Raw genomic sequence first — 15,992 nt, forward strand, 5'->3', positions numbered from 1 at the left:
CACACACACACACACACACACACACACACACACACACACACAAGCACGGTGGCATCCCAAGTGAAAAGCAATCAGACAGAGTGACTGAGCAGCATCGAGCGCGGGGGTATCTCCTCTCTGCCTAATGAGTGTGTGCAGTGTGAAGTAGCAGGATCACGCACCATTTCACTCTGTAATTATGTGACACGGTCCAAAAATCAGGAAGTATTGAGCTCAACGTCCCCAGCTCARTGTGATTTTTCAAACATCAAGTTTGGAACGTACAGTTCTTTCTTTTATTTTTAACACACTCATCTGGGTTTTATCTTAGCTGACTTGAATAAAAGCTTTTTTCAAAGCCACGGATTTAAAAAAAAGAGAGAGTTTGACGCCAGGATAGACGATCTGAGGAGATGGTCTCTGAGGAGACGGCGTTTGGCTTGAGGAGGAGAGGTCTCGGCCAGGAGGCTGACAGATGAGAAGGGAAAATGAAACAAATTACGCAAAAGAGCAGAATAAATTTCAAACTCAGGACAAGTCGAGCTGGCTAGTTAACGAATAGCGATCCAGTATCAGCTCTTTGGATTTGGCACCTCACTGATGCTTGCATGGCTCTGGGGGCTGTTTTGTGACTTCCTGTGCCAGTGTGTAACCGGAAGAGGAGTGTGTCACTGCTTGTTTAAACTAATAGTTTCTGGCTTTCTGTTTCACACCAAGTGATGTCGCTGGAGCTTCAAAACAATTTAACTCCATTAGCATCTGATTGGATCTTGATCAACCATTGGACTGATTTCAAATCAAATCTCTGGATGATCTTGGTGTGAAAGCTTCTCCTCGAACTGCAACCCAAGCCACACGACAGATATGGATGCTTTTTTTWATTGCCTTGGACATGTATTTATTTTTGCAACTGGCATGTTTGGGCATGCTCATATGAGGTGCACGCCTGCTGTTCGTTACCTTAAGCCCCTCCCCCCCAATAAAAGAAGATAGAAATCAGCAAATTATTTTTTTCTTCTGTTTTTCCCGTTGGCCAATCACTRTGTATCTTTCCACCAGGGGGAGGCGTTCCTGTGCCTCCCTTGCCCATCCATTGGTATTACATTATGGCCGCCGGGGGCGCCCTCCTTCTCCTGGCAGTGGCCATCTTGGTCAGGGCACTCTGTTGCTGCCGACAACACCTGGCCACCAAGAAGAGCCAGCTGTCCGTGGCCTACCACAGCTCATCGCAGTGCTTCCAGTACTCAAACTGGGCCACCAGCATGGCCACCCCGGGGGTGGAGCCGGTCCTGACGGTGAGGCTGGACAGCCGGGACAGACACCGCACCCTCTGCTGAAAAGAAGCACAGATGTGGGATGATGTAGTTGGAAGTGTGACTCGAAAAAGACTTCGGTTTACAGCTGCAACAGCAACGATGACACTAAATGGAAGATTTGCAAAGACACATCATGGCCTCTCTCTGCGTCTGTAATGGACGTAGTAGCGTTTGTTTCTCTTTGCTCTTAACATTTACCACTATGCTGCTCCTGATTAGAGGAACGAATCCAGAGTCAAGTTTTTTTTCTGAACAGCTTGATCCAGGCCTMTGAGCTCCGTCTGGCTCCTTGTAACCCCGACAGTCCTCTTGGAATGACCCCAGCATGGACGCACACAAAGACTTGTGTGGTCTGGGGAAGTGAAGGGGGGGTTGGCCGGTTCTACTGCTAGAGCCAGCCAAAACTGCCAAACCGCAAGGCCAAAACAAGACCCGAGAGACACGAGGAGCTCTGCAGCACGCAGGGTGACGAGAGAAGAAAATTGTTAGCTTGAGACGTTGGTCCGAAATGATCTGGCAAAATTTATTAAGTTGTGCYGATACAGAGGGTGCTGCAACAAAGGGAGGGGAAAAGGTGTCCCCATTGTCCTCTGATTTTTAAAGAGCATGTGCACATTTAAAAAACAACAACAGAATGCAAATCCATCATACTTAAAGCCGCGCATTTCAAATGGAGATAAGCAGCTGGTTTGATTGAACGGCTCATCCTCTCCTGATAAAGGCATCAGTCGGTGATGGATGCAGCCGTCCTCACTGCTTAGTGTTTCATCTTGATTCTCTGGTGTAATAAAGCACGTTGTTCCCACTCCCATCTGAGCTGCGTACCACCCACTCCAGTTGTTCCCCTCGCCTTCGAGCTGCCCAGATGAAAGCCACGCCGAGGCCCCACTTGTCGCGTTTTCAGTGCTAATGTGCGCTTGTTGTTTTTAGGGTTGTAAATAGACACAGCTGTCTGCCATCGCCACTTCGCCCTTGATTTATGCTCCTACAAATCCCACAATGCCGCTGGCCCAGCTGGAAGCCACGAGTCAAATGTTTTTGCTGCGTACATGCGCACCCTGATGAAAACCAGAGGAGAGCTCAAGCGATTGATGAGCTTTTTCCCCTTTAAAAGGCAGTAAAATTAGACACTTTGAACCAATATTCAACACATGTAGGATCTAAAGCTGAATCTGTTGTGAAATTTGGTTCTGAAAAAGACAAATTGGCACTGATTCCTCTCTGCATCCACTGCTCCAGGGGTGATAAAAAATCAGATCCGAGCTTAGCTGTTTTGAATGAAATGCAGGTCTTTGCTCTGTCGCCTAATGGGGCATTACCTTCCAGTTCTGTCACAGCTGCACAGAATCTGTCACCTGCAAACCCACAGCTCTGCAGAGTGCACCTGAATTTGTTGTCACAACTGTAAAAAAAAAGATGTCATCTCCCCTTTTTTAATTTTTTGGCACACTCTCACTTTATGCTTTTAAATCAACTTGGACGCCTGACTCGATCCATCTCGACACCATTACACACGGAGCTTCTAATAGTTGTAATTAGTTAATGGACAGATAGCATTTATTAAGGCTGCGGTAAGCACTTTTTCCCCCCTCCCATCTGCTGCACCTCCATCGCCCCCGTTTGCTGCCAACTCCCGTTGCCCTGGAAACAGTATTAATAATGCCATTGGCCATCAAAGACCTCCAGATCTAGACGTGTGCCTTGCCAAGCAGTTACTCCCACTCCTGAATGCTTGCCAAGGGCAGCAAACGCGCACACACACACACACATAAAGACACAAAGTAAAAAGAAAACTCTTACAAAGTACACTTGAGCTTTCGAACTCAAGCAAAGTGCTGCAGCCCATTTCTAGTTTCACCAGTTCCTTAATTTAGTCATTTTTCAGATCAGAAAACACATTTTACAAGCACTACATTTTATTTTTGTTCAAAACAATACTCTTAAACTGATTTACACTATGATGTGAGGGTTTTGTTGCATTTGTATTCACACAGAATGAGCAGTCTTATACAGTCTTTATCTAATGTGATGCCTGTGTGTTTGACAGGAATGCATCTTAATGAAATTTCTCTATGAATAAAGACATATTTTTCTATTATAATATAAATCGTCTTTGTGTTTATCCTCAAACCAGAATGTGTAACTAGTTGTTTATGGATTTTTTAGTTCAAATTGTTGACTCTGCCACACAGAAAGGCCTTGAAGTGGAGCTTTTATTCAACTTTGTAACTTCAATTCCCTGTTTTGATCTAAACCAATGTATCTTGTTCTTTATTTATGCACTAGTTTTCCATCATGTTTCATCACAGTCAACTCTGTAGTTTTTAGTGTAAAGTGGCTCCGTCTCTTGTCAGATTCCTTTATTCTTCCACAGCCGCTCGAAAAAACGGCGCAGCAATTCGACTGATCTCTAAATAACAGGATGAGTTTCAGCACTTCGGACTCGTGATTCGGTGCGACGCCTCTGTGTAAAGTGGTTTGCTGCTAAAGGTCAGCATGTCCTGTGCTTCTCTTTGACAGATAACAGACACAGTAAAGTTGGAGACGGGAGACTCTCCAGCGGCAGAGACCCACAAGGCATAGGTGAGGCATTGCTCCTCCCACTTTTTACAGAAAATCGCAAAGTAGGGGTCTCTGCAGAACGTGTTGTCCTGTGGGCGGAGACGACCCAAATCGTCATTGGCCGCGGTCTTAATGTGGGCAGAGACGTCCCTACTCGTGATTGGCGGAGGTCTTAATGTGGGCGGAGACGTCCCTGCTCGTGATTGGCGGAGGTCTTGCTGTGAGCGGAGACGGCCCTACTCGTGATTGGCGGAGGTGTTGATGTGGGCGGAGATGGCCCAAGAGATGTGATTGGTCAGATTGACGGTGGGGTTTGAGGCTGGAGGCAGCGGGGAATAGTTTGATCGAGTCAGGCAGGAAGTAACATGTTTTTTTAAGATTAATTTTAGTCATAACTTGAGAAAGGAAAGTGCTAGTTGCACGCAATTTGAACGTCATACATGTGAAAGGATGTGTAACAATATGGCTCAGTCAAAACATTCCCAACCAGCCTGTAAAAAAATATTGATTTTTAGCTATCGTTTTACAGGCTGGTTAGGGATGTTTTAACAAACCATATTGTTACACATCCTTTCACGTGTATGACGTTCAAATTTCGTGCAGCTAGCACTTTCCTTTCTCAAGTTATGACTAAAATCAATCTTAAAAAACATGTTGCTTCCTGATTGACTCAATCAAGCTACTCCCCGCTGCCTCCAACCTCCTCAAACCCAACCGTCAATCTGACCAATCATGTCTCTTAGGCCATCTCTGCCCACATCGAAACCTCCACCAATCATGAGTAGGGCCGTCTCCGCCCACAGGACAAAACCTATTGCAGAGACCCCTAACTCGAAAATCGGACTCGCACTCTAATTTACTTGTTTCCTTCCCTTCCCGCCGCAGGTTTGACGTTCCCTGAGTGGAACACGGCTTCCCCGTCGTCCGATCCTCCGGTGACCAGTGTCTCTGAGAAAGACAACTCCTGGCTGTACACCCTGGACCCCATCCTGGTCACCATCATCGTCATGAGCTCGTTGGGCGTCCTGCTGGGCGCGGTCTGCGCGGGCCTCCTCCTGTACTGCACCTGCTCGTACAGCGGCCTGTCGTCACGCTCCTCCACCACTTTGGAGAACTACAACTTCGAACTGTACGACGGCCTCAAGCACAAAGTCAAACTCAACCAACAGCGCTGCTGCACTGAGGCGTGATGGGAGAGGAAAACCTCGCACTATGTTTTTTCGTTTACACCACTTCACTTTAGCGTCTGCTGACTTCCTCGGTGGTGCGGATCACAACGAGATCTCGTCCGGGGGGAGAAAAAATCGGGGGCATCGTCCAGTATTTGACTGAGGATACCTCTACGGACTGCTCCATTGCAGGGATGATAGGCCTCAAATATCAACACATATCAATGACCAATTCCTGGTTCACCAAAAGAGAAATGTCTATAAATGCATCATAGATTTGTCTAGTTTTGAAACTGGATGCTGTAAAGTACACAGACCGAGCCAGACACGTTGTGTTGGAAAGGTGGTAGGTTAGGAACGTCCTTAGAAAGTGTATTTTTTGATCACACGTAAACACAGTGGCCTAGATCTTAGCTCCTTTGTTTGGCCCCTCGACTCTTTTGTTCCATGTTTGACTCGGCCTCAGTTATCCCCTACGTTCCTGACAGTCTGTGGTATTTTTATTCTTCAGCATCCGTAAGGTTTTCGCTCAATCAGTCTCTTTCAGTTTAATGTTTTCTTTCTGACCTGATGGCCATCTGGGCTGGAAGATAAGTTTCTTTTTCTTTTCTTTTCTTTTTGGGAGGTGGGGTGGTTGAAGAAAGTATAAATATTGTGTAGAGGTAGAGAAGTGGGAGCATTTTAAGGCATTATTTTCATGACGAAAAGGCGTTATTGTTAGATTTATTGTTTGACTGTTGTCGCAGGTTCTTGTTGAAGAGAAGGTCGTGTTTACATTGCGGTAAATAGTTAAAGGTCATGGAGCTTTGGACGGTGCAACCTATGGATTGCTGTTTAGAGCAGAGACTGAAACCCTGAAGGAGAAGAAACAAAAGGAGAGTGAAACTGTGATGGACAGAGCACTGAATCCCCCCCTCCTCCACCCGCCTCTCCGACGGGGGGGGGGGGGGGGGACACATTCGCCCTGTGCTTTAAAAGAAAAAAAGACTACAAAACAAACAAATGGGATCAAAACACAACCCAACACAATCGACTGACTGTGTGCCCGGACACACAACAAGCCTTAAACTGTTTGTGGGGGAAATCGCTGCGGGGAAGAAAAAAAAAGATGTTTAACATGAGGACCTAAAAAGCCATGATTGACAGGACCTACCCCATCTTCACCCACTTACACCCACCTCAACCCTTTGGCTAACCGTAGCCTACTTTGGGAGTTTTGGGTTGATTTTAATGTTGGCCCTTGCAGAGCGAGGCAACTTTTTCATTTGGATGTTATTATTTTTATTATTTTGTATTTTTGGTTTTGAAAAGGTTTTCAAACCAGTCAGAAGGGGGTGGGGGGTTGCATGCTCTGAATGGACTTTGTACGCTGTGAGTAGAAGGGAACATGATCATCCAAACACTTCACTTGTACATACGGTTCTATATACAAAACACCAAATGCACCATCTGCATCTCAGACACATTCGAGTATTTGAGCACCCCACACACTGACCACAGCATACCGGATTACGAATGAAACCCCGTGGATTGACATGACATCACCCTCACCACGCTCGCTGTCCTCTCTCCTTTGAGGCCCACATTAACGGACCCCGCTGACCCTCTTCAAAGTGCCTTGGAGCCTCGGGGATCCAGCTTGCCTTTGAAGCCAGTATCATTATTTTGACAAGGACAGCCACAGCGCCCCCTTCTGCCCGGGAGGACCAAAATAACCTAAAACAGACAAACCCCACCCCCTCTTACACACACATACACACACACACACACACACACACACACACACACNCACACACACACACACACACACACACACACACACACACACACACACACACACACACACACATGTATAATTATGTGGGTTTCTTGTAATGAATGGGTAAACGAGTTTCACTGAATTGCCAGACACCAGAGCAGTTTTAAAAGTTTTATTTATAAACAGGAAGTTGGATCTGGATTGACACGTCAGGGGGGCCAGGAGTTCTAAACAGGAGARGAACAGGTTAGTGGCTGGATTAAACAGAAGGACAGATCTTGTATTAAACTGAGCCACTAACCTTTTGAGAGAATGCTTGGTCCTGAGCGAACTCTTGAGTGAYGTGGAAAGTGTCGGGTGGTGTCCAGTGACACTTCCGTGTTTGGAGAGAGACCTCAGTTAGGACTTAGAGGTCCAGGGATGATTCATGGGACAGGCAGGGGTCATACACAGGCAGAATGAGAGCAGAACCAGGTTAGAAGGAGTAGACTTTTCTCGTGGTTGGAGCAGGCGGGCGGTGGTCGTAATCCGGGTGGCAGAAGGCAGAATACTGATGGGGAGTGAGGCAGGAGGCAGAAAGCCAGAGTCCAGGGCGGGGGTCAAAACCTAGAGAGCAGAGTCCAGGACGGTACCATTCAGGAGCAAGACGAGAGGCGAAGAACCAGTGAGGAGAACCAAGGTCGAGACGAGACAGGCAAGACGTAACATGAATGCTGGATAATTACTAGGCAGAACCGTTCATAAATCTGGCACAGGAGCTGTGGATGAGAGGAGCTTAAATACTAGTGAACACAGGTGAGTTGCATGATGTTGATTATGGTTGGCTGAGATGGAAGGGGAGAAAAAATTAGGAGATAATAGACTGTGATAGGACTTGGGCAGGAAACAGACGTGATTCATGACATTTCTTCAAGTGCTAATAGCAGGACCAGGTGCTAAACAAGCTATAGCACTTCTGGTACAAGGTGCTTAACATCATACAGGAAGTTCATGACGGTTCTGCTGGAACAGCCAACTAAATAACTACAACTTTCACATGAAATACAGGGTGAGTCAAAAGGCACAGGACACCTTTTTATTTGTTCCAATTCAATGATTTTTGAGATGGCGACCATGCTCTGGACCTGACRAATAGAACCCCTCACCTGTTACCTCTTGGGGTATTCTGATGTCATTTTGTCCTGTGACTTTTGACTTACCCTGCATTATGAAATATTTAGACTAAAGTAGTTTTAAGTTAGCAGTAAAGCAGTTTGATCTTAACGTCGCTCTGAATTAAACTCTGTGTTCACAATTTTTTTCAGCATAAATGATGACTTTTAGGTGTTTAGGATTCTAAAAATGTTTTCTTGATTTGATATTTTAAAAAACTGTTTATTGCACATTAGGTTTTAATGTAAACAAGCCTGAGTGTGTGTGATGGGAGCTTGCCTCTGACTGACACTCTGCAGGACACTCACAGTATCTTCCATGTCAACACTTCAGTGGAGGTTTTCTCGAGTGTTTCTCAACAAGCCCAGTGGAGCTGAAAGCCAGCAGCAACCAAATGACACTATCTGTTTGCTGTCATGTTTCATCTCATGTTTGATTTTAAAGTGAGTGGCATGTTTAAAAGTTCATTGCTGCTCTCACGCTGTGCTGCCCAGCTCCCAAGTCGAAGTTTCAGCTTGACTACTAAAAACACGACAACAGTGTCTGGGTGCCTCACTTCAGCAGCCAAAACACTCAGGGTAAAATATTTCATTATTCACAATACTGTAACATTACACAACCATTAAATGAATAAATAAATATAAGTGGAATTATTAAGAAAATATTCTTGTTAGGCTTGCAAAAAAACACCAACATTTTTTTTCTTAGAAATTGATAAATACGTTGGATAGAGATGTTCAGTACAATGTGTTCCGTTATTAAAGTTGGCTGCACTTCCTGTTTGAAAAAAAATTAAAAAATAAAAAATATATCATGTTTTGAACAACAGGAAGGCATTAGCATTATTTCAAAAGTGTGCACTAACTGATATAAATTCAAACAAAGTGTTAAAGTTAAAGCTCCTCAAGTCAAATCAACACTTTAACTGGCAGTGGCTCATCTTTTTGACTGAGGTTAAAAAAGGGGTTTTAAATTTAAATACCACAGTGCAGCACTTATAAAAACTATTATAACAATCTAGGCAAAAAACAAGCGTGATTTCCAGCCTCCAGCTTCAGTAACTGTATTCTAGTTTTAGTTATAATTATTTTGATGGCTGAGATGAAAACTTCAGCACATTACTTTTACAGAGACTGAGTTGTGTGTATTTTGAAATGTTCATCTAATGTAATTCCAGCATTCTTTTTCCAGGTGTTTTAGGCATTATGGGGGAATTGTTAAAGGGTTAATTAAATGCATMTTAAACCACTTAATAGCTTAATACATATTTTAAATCTTGTTGATCAAAGGCTTTTCTTCATATCTTTGAGATCTTTTGGAATGAACACTAGAAGGAACACAAGAGGAATTAACACTGGAAAAAACATTCTTGAGCATCAGGAAAGTGCCGTGGTAACAACACTTCTAAATCACAATGTAAATTTCTGGATGCTGAAACAGAAAGAATATTATCAACACACAAGACAAAGGCATGAATATTAAATACTTGATAATATCACAGCAGGATGAGGTGGTAAACAGGATGTGTTGCTCTGTTTATAGCCCGACAGGGTGATGAATGTGCATCAAAAGAAAAAAGTCACTAAAGCAAAAGAACAATCATACATTTTATTATGTGTTGGATCACGTTTAGGCTTTGCTGCTTTTAACCTCACTCAGGGTTTACAAAGTACTTTACAGTGTTTCTCTTACACACACATACACACACACACACACACACACACACACACACACACACACACACACCTGTTGCGCACTGCTAGGACTGCTGTTGTTGTTTTAAAGGGGTCTTTGTACAGAAATGCTCTTTTTATGATTGTTATTATAATTACTGTTATGCTAATTTAATAAAGGATTTATACCATACTGAAAACGTTTTTTTTTTTGTTTTGTTTTTTTAATTAATTGATTGAGTGATGGGCCATAACCAGACGCCTCCTGTCTAATTACCCGTGAGCTAAACTTTCACTTTTAACTGCACAAAGGAAAGCGCACATGTGCACGTGCTTTCCTGTGTAAACACACACACACACGACTTTGTTGCCAGCACGCTCCTCTCGGCCTCTAATCTCCACATGATGTCCCATTAGTGCGGACCTCTGGTGGCCCTCATTTAGGGAGCCGCAACATCAAAGCTTTGAAGTACCCTGACGTCTCAGACACACACACTCATACAGTACACATGCAATTACTCGGTTTCTCTTTTATAAGGCTTTCTGAGTCTGCCACAAGCGGTTCCATTTACCTACACAAGCTCTCCCGACCTGTTAGCACATAAAGCACATGCCATTCCTTTTTTTTTCCTCCCCCTTCCAACTCCACTGTGTCTTGATGTCTGTAAGACGTCTACATGGAAAGATTGGACCTTCGTGAGGAAATTGGAAGATAAATGAAAGTGTCAAAGTCAGTGTAGCATTTTGTGGCTGAAGTGTGCACCTTTAATGTGTGTTTTCCTCGTGGAAACACAGTCGTCGTAGCTTTTTTTTTTTAGTTACAGCCATGTTAAACACAAGCGTGAGTTGATATTAAATGGAGCCTGTAGCTCATTCGGATCAGAACGTTCGGTGTTGCCGCTGCACAGTGGTGATGGCAGTAGTTGTTAGCGCGCTCCGGTCCATGGCGTAGCAGGCCAATTACTGTTTCTGGGGGAAAAAATAAATAAAAAATACAACCCCAGACAGTCCCCGGTCTGCTGGAGGAGCACGATGCCATCTGCTCGCAGGTTTGATTGATCCCGGCAGAACAGTCACAACCACATCACACGAACGAACGCCGACAGGAAATTACCAAAGGAGCCAGATTGTCATTGTTCCGTACCGCCTCTTGTTTTCACAACCAAATTAATCCCTTTTTTTTGTCTCGCTTCCTCTGTGAGTGTGTGTGTTTCACAAATGTTGTTTTTCTGGGCTTTTTTTATCAGTCTGTAACGCCACTCTGCAGGGGCCCTTTCCTTTAGCCGTCAGATCTGAGACTTTTTTTTTTGTCTCTGAAGCCAAAGGCGGCCTTCAAAGAGAGAGGGGGGAAAAAACGGCGCCCTGTAAGTTGATAGGCCAGACTGCAGTGGGTGTCGGTCTGAGGGTCGCACTACAGGAAGTGACTAAAACACACAGCTAATTAATCTGGGGATTATATAATCGGGATAGAACAGAGGGCAGACAGGCAGAACATTAATCAACACAGTGATTGGGGGGGGCTTTACTTGGGTTTCTAACTCACTTTGTCTTTCCTTGATATTACTGCACACAGACTTCTCAGTGTGCTCCGACACAGCAAGGCCTGGTTCAAACAAAGTACACTGGTTTTAAATCTCATCCTTCACAGTATAACTTTGGACTTGGCCAGGGGCTACAGTTTCAGTCAGAAGTTTATATACACTAATCATGGAGATGAATGGGTAATTCCTGCCTTAACCACAAAAATTTAAAAGATAAGAAAATTACTGTTAAACTGTGATTTTTTTCCCCCATTTTGGTGAACCAGAACCTAACAGTGTTTATATTTTAACAGGCCAAACAGGGCAGCATAAGATTTCAGTCATGCCCATGGGACTGAGTGACAGGTGATAGGCCACGCCCTCTCAGTTCTTCAGCCTGAAAGCCAAACCTTTCAGCCAATGAGAGTGTACGTGAAGTGACGTCCTCTCCACTAGTGTTTGTAGAATGCAACAGAGTATCGGCTAGTATTAGCATTAAATTTATGGACTTTTTACTTTTTTTATTTGTTGCCAGTAATATTTTTGGAATAAAATCCAAAAGTAAAGCATTTGAGGATATAGAAAAACTAATATTTTAACAAAGTGAAAACTGTAGCGTTTGTTTTACTTTAAAGGAAAGGATGAGCTAACAGTGTTAGCATTGTTCACATCAGTGATCTGTTGCCTGAGAAAAGACGTGAACTGAAGGAACTTGTAGATTTAACATTGCAGCGTAGCTTTAGATGACAGAAATCTTTTTTAACACTGGATGAGAYGTTTACAGCGCAGAACTTCATCCAGAATTGGACTGACTTCATTGAAACCAGATTAACTTTTTAATTTTGCTACTCAGAAGAAGTCAAAAATCAGGTTTGCACTTCTCAAAACATATCACGGTTATGTTTTTTATTTCTGGGGTTAAATGTTTGTTTCAATTTAATTGCACTGAGGAGGTTGRTGCAAATCGGTTTTAATAATTACAGTTGACATATTTAACATTTCTTACGATTAGCATGTATTGCAGTGCAACATTTTCTCACCTTGTGCTTTAGGWTTAAGTCACTCTTAATGTTATATGGCAAAGAAAAGGGACAACTGAATGTGACATTTTGGGTCTTCCTGGTAGCACACCTAAATAACTTTAATTTTATAAGAAGTATAACTTGAATCTGGAGGAGTTCAGAAATCTTGCCAAACTTGTGTAATTGTGTAGTTCTCCTTCAAAGATCTTCACTGACCACCTAGAKTGTTAGTCAGTGCTGTCAAACCGAATTAAAAACCTATCTATGATATTATAAAGTTTAAATTTCATGCAGGATTGTTTTGACTGAAAGGCTACAAGACTTGTTTTTCTTGCTCTTTGCTTCTCCTGCAAGGATTTTTCCTTTTTCCAGCTGACATTTGATTTTGGTATTGTTGACAATAAATGTTCAGTCTATCGTGCTGAGTCCTGTGAAGAAGTAATTCAGAAATGTTGCATTTTTTAAAATCCCCTGTCCCCCTCCTCCTCTGCCCTGTCAGTAAGTCTGTAAGAAGAAAACCACCTGGAGACTCAACCCTAAGATGCTTTAAACTCCTTCCAAAGTGCTGTCACAAATCAGAAGCCGTTTCTACACACACACAGAGAGACTGACAACATGCTTACATTTTTACATTTTTACATCATGCATGCACGCACCACCGTCACATACCCTCATCTCAGTGGTCTTCCTGGGAAGGGGGCCCAGAAATTCTTGTAAGGCCTGCCAGAGATTCAAAGCACCTATATGGGTCAGTGGTTGGGGTGAGGTGGGGTTGGCTAGACTGGAACTCTGAGGCAGACCCAGTATGTATAAACACCCAACAGACCATCTCGCTCCTTTCTTTTGGAAATGATCACCGCCCCGTCTCCGGAGGATGCATGAAGGAAATCACTGGAAGCTTCAGAGCTCTAAAGAGAACCAGCAGTCCGGTCACTGCCAGTCAGAACAGAGAACTTGAAAATTAGGACTTGATTTTATTGGCTTTTGACCAAGAAACACACGGCTGATAACTTCAGTTCTTTTTTTTTCTACTTTTACTTTGATATTACTGAAGCAAACTCAGTAGCACTGGATTTAATTTCCCAGAGGCATCGCAGCACACATTTTTTATTTTCTTTATATTTCATCAGCGCGTCTGAGCCGACCGTACTCCATCAAGCTGTTAAAACACTCGAGCACTTGCTCAGAACTGAACTTTTATTGTGGATTCGCAACGTGAACAGTGTCCCTATGTGGCGGGCCACCTGTTCTCACCACTTGAAGCTGGTGTGTTTACAGTCACAGTTGTCCTAACAGGACCAGGAACCTTGTTATCGGGCATAGAGGGGGGCCGCTCGAACCATCTGTTTAGAGTGGCGGTGGTTGGGTTTGAGTGTTGTGTTGACAACCTTGAGCTCAAAAAGAGATGGTTTCTTGATTTAATTGCTTTACATTAAAGCGAACGCTAAACAAAATTGGTGTCAGACTTAAATATCAAATTGAAATTAATCAGCTTTCTTTGCCCAAGGAAATGTTGAATATAAGATCTATTTTAGTATTGGGGTCACCATTGGTATCAGGTCACAATAGTCATTTTATTTTAGTCTCAATTGCCAAAATTATCTGCTGTCTTGTTCTGTGCTTCTACGATAAAGCCTTACTTCCTGTTTTATTTTGAAAGAGTGTCTTTGCCACCTGGTCTCAGTGGCTGATTGCAATCACCTGTTGTTCATCCTGAAGTGTGTACATCTACCATGATCCTTTTTTCTTTGTACTTTCTGCTAGGTACTTGGTTTTGCTGTCCTATTTTAATATTTTTCTGTATTAATTTGAAACAAATTTCCCACATTTGGGTGAAACCCAAACAAAGACACAAATATCATAAGATTACTGTTACTAAAAATCCTTCCTGTATGTCCAAAACTGTGTAATAAGTATAACAGATGCACAAAAAGTGTGTGCTGTAGAAAAATAGTGAAACTACATGATGAAATTAAACAAATTGTTCCAAATACATAGCATTTTCAAATAATTTGTTTTAACACCATATCTTAAATTTTAAAACCTGAAAAGCTGCAAATATAAATATAATTTTTAACAAAAAAAGGAAAGCTTCTCAAGAGGATCAGTAACATAGTAAAATTTATGATAGAAATCTGTTTTATTGTTTAATTCATCCATCATCCATACATCCATCCATCCATCCATCCATCGTCCATCCATCCATCCATCAATCCATCCATCCATCCATYCATYYATCWWYCATCCATCCATCCATCATCCATCCATCCATCATCCATCCATCCATCCATCCATCCATCATCTATCCATCCATTCATCATCCATCATCCATTCATCCATTCATCCATTCATCATCCATCCATCCATTCATCCATCCATCCATCCATCCATCCATCATCCATCCATCCATCGTCCATCCATCCATCCATCCATCCATTCATCATCCATCATCCATTCATCCATTCATCCATTCATCATCCATCCATCCATTCATCCATTCATCATCCATTCATCCATTCATCCATTATCCATCCATCAATCCATCCATCATCCATTCATCCATCCATCATCCATCCATCTATCGTCCATCCATCCATCCATCCATCCATCCATCCATCCATTCATCCATCCATCCATTCTGAAGTTGGGTCTGGCTACAGTGTAGCCTACCACCCTCAGTGTGTGAATGTGTGTGAGTAGAAAAGCGTTCAAAAGTGGAATGCCTGAATAATGTAGAAGGGCCCACTTGGATTTCTTCTCAAAACTTTATTCTTGTCTCAGATTCTAATCAGTTTCACAGCAGTACACACAGCACAGGCCTCAGCGTGGCCTTGAGCTCATATCAGGAAAGCTCAAACAAAGCACAGCAGCCAAATGTCCCAGGCTGCTCTAAACTGGGACTCTGCAAAACTAACAACTTCTCCCCATATCATAATGATTCAACCTTATAACCTCTTCAGGCTCTTCCTGGTTACAGCCTCTGAAGGTGGTAACTTTTACATCAGACACTAGCATAACCAATCTTGTTTATACTACACCCAGAACACACACTGATACACACACACCATCTCTCATTCTGTTTAAACTTAAGGCTGCAATGATCAGAATCTGAAAAAATACATTACTGCATCTAACATTCAGTTAAACATTTACAAAATTTCCTTCATGTGAATGACTAGTGTAAAGCGCTTTAGAGTCCTTGAACTTGTTAAAATACTGGACAAATTCTGGCCATTTACCATCTCTTTCCACAAACACCTCTTCCAGCTCTTCTTGGATGATTCCAAGGTGTGTCTCTATGTGTGTCCCTCACTCTGTGGGCATTGTAAGAGTGAGCTTAAGGTGAATTAAACTTTTCCCACATCTCTCATACGCAAGGTTATGAGGAAACTTTTTCCAAGATATTTCTCATTACTTGTTAATATCTTGACTGTGYGAAGTGAAAAGTGACACAATAAGTGAACGTTCAGACGAGTTCAAGTTGATTCATAAAAGATTATGCAATCACTTATTTACACAAATTGAACAGATCATAAGTTACACTTGACTGTGGTTATTCCTATAACAAACGTCAGAGTTAAATGAGATAAAACCCGCATCCGAATTTCAATTCACATCAACTCAGATTACTCGTATAGAACAGTAAAACATCAGTTCTGAGGTTAACAACCAAACAATTTTACTGGCACTTTTAGCTTAAGTTTTGGCAAATTAAGAACAAGGAAAGGAGGAAAGTAAGATTAGTATGTTACTATGACTTTTACTTTTATTAAAGTGTGGGTCAACCGGAACTGCACGTCTTTTCTAAGCTCAGGTTCCACATGACACGTCACTCCGAAC

At 42.7% G+C, this 15,992-nt stretch overlaps 1 protein-coding gene across 2 annotated transcripts in view; it reads left to right on the forward strand.

Annotated features, from left to right (window-relative positions):
* Positions 1–6,460, forward strand: part of nrp2a (neuropilin 2a) — an 84,689-nt gene extending 78,229 nt beyond the window's left edge. Inside the window, exons 17-18 of one of the 2 annotated variants that reach the window (XM_014018566.1) lie at positions 3,816–3,878; positions 4,743–6,460. In XM_014018566.1, coding sequence (XP_013874020.1) covers positions 3,816–3,878; positions 4,743–5,047 — 368 coding nt within the window. In that variant the 3' untranslated portion in view covers positions 5,048–6,460. Of the gene's footprint in view, positions 1–1,038; positions 3,397–3,815; positions 3,879–4,742 lie in introns of those variants that run through there. The other variant, XM_014018567.1, reaches the window with a different exon arrangement.
* The last annotated feature ends 9,532 nt before the right edge of the window (positions 6,461–15,992 follow it).

Source organism: Austrofundulus limnaeus, unplaced genomic scaffold (assembly GCF_001266775.1).
Source record: "Austrofundulus limnaeus strain Quisiro unplaced genomic scaffold, Austrofundulus_limnaeus-1.0 Scaffold195, whole genome shotgun sequence".
Taxonomy (NCBI): Eukaryota; Metazoa; Chordata; class Actinopteri; order Cyprinodontiformes; family Rivulidae; genus Austrofundulus; species Austrofundulus limnaeus.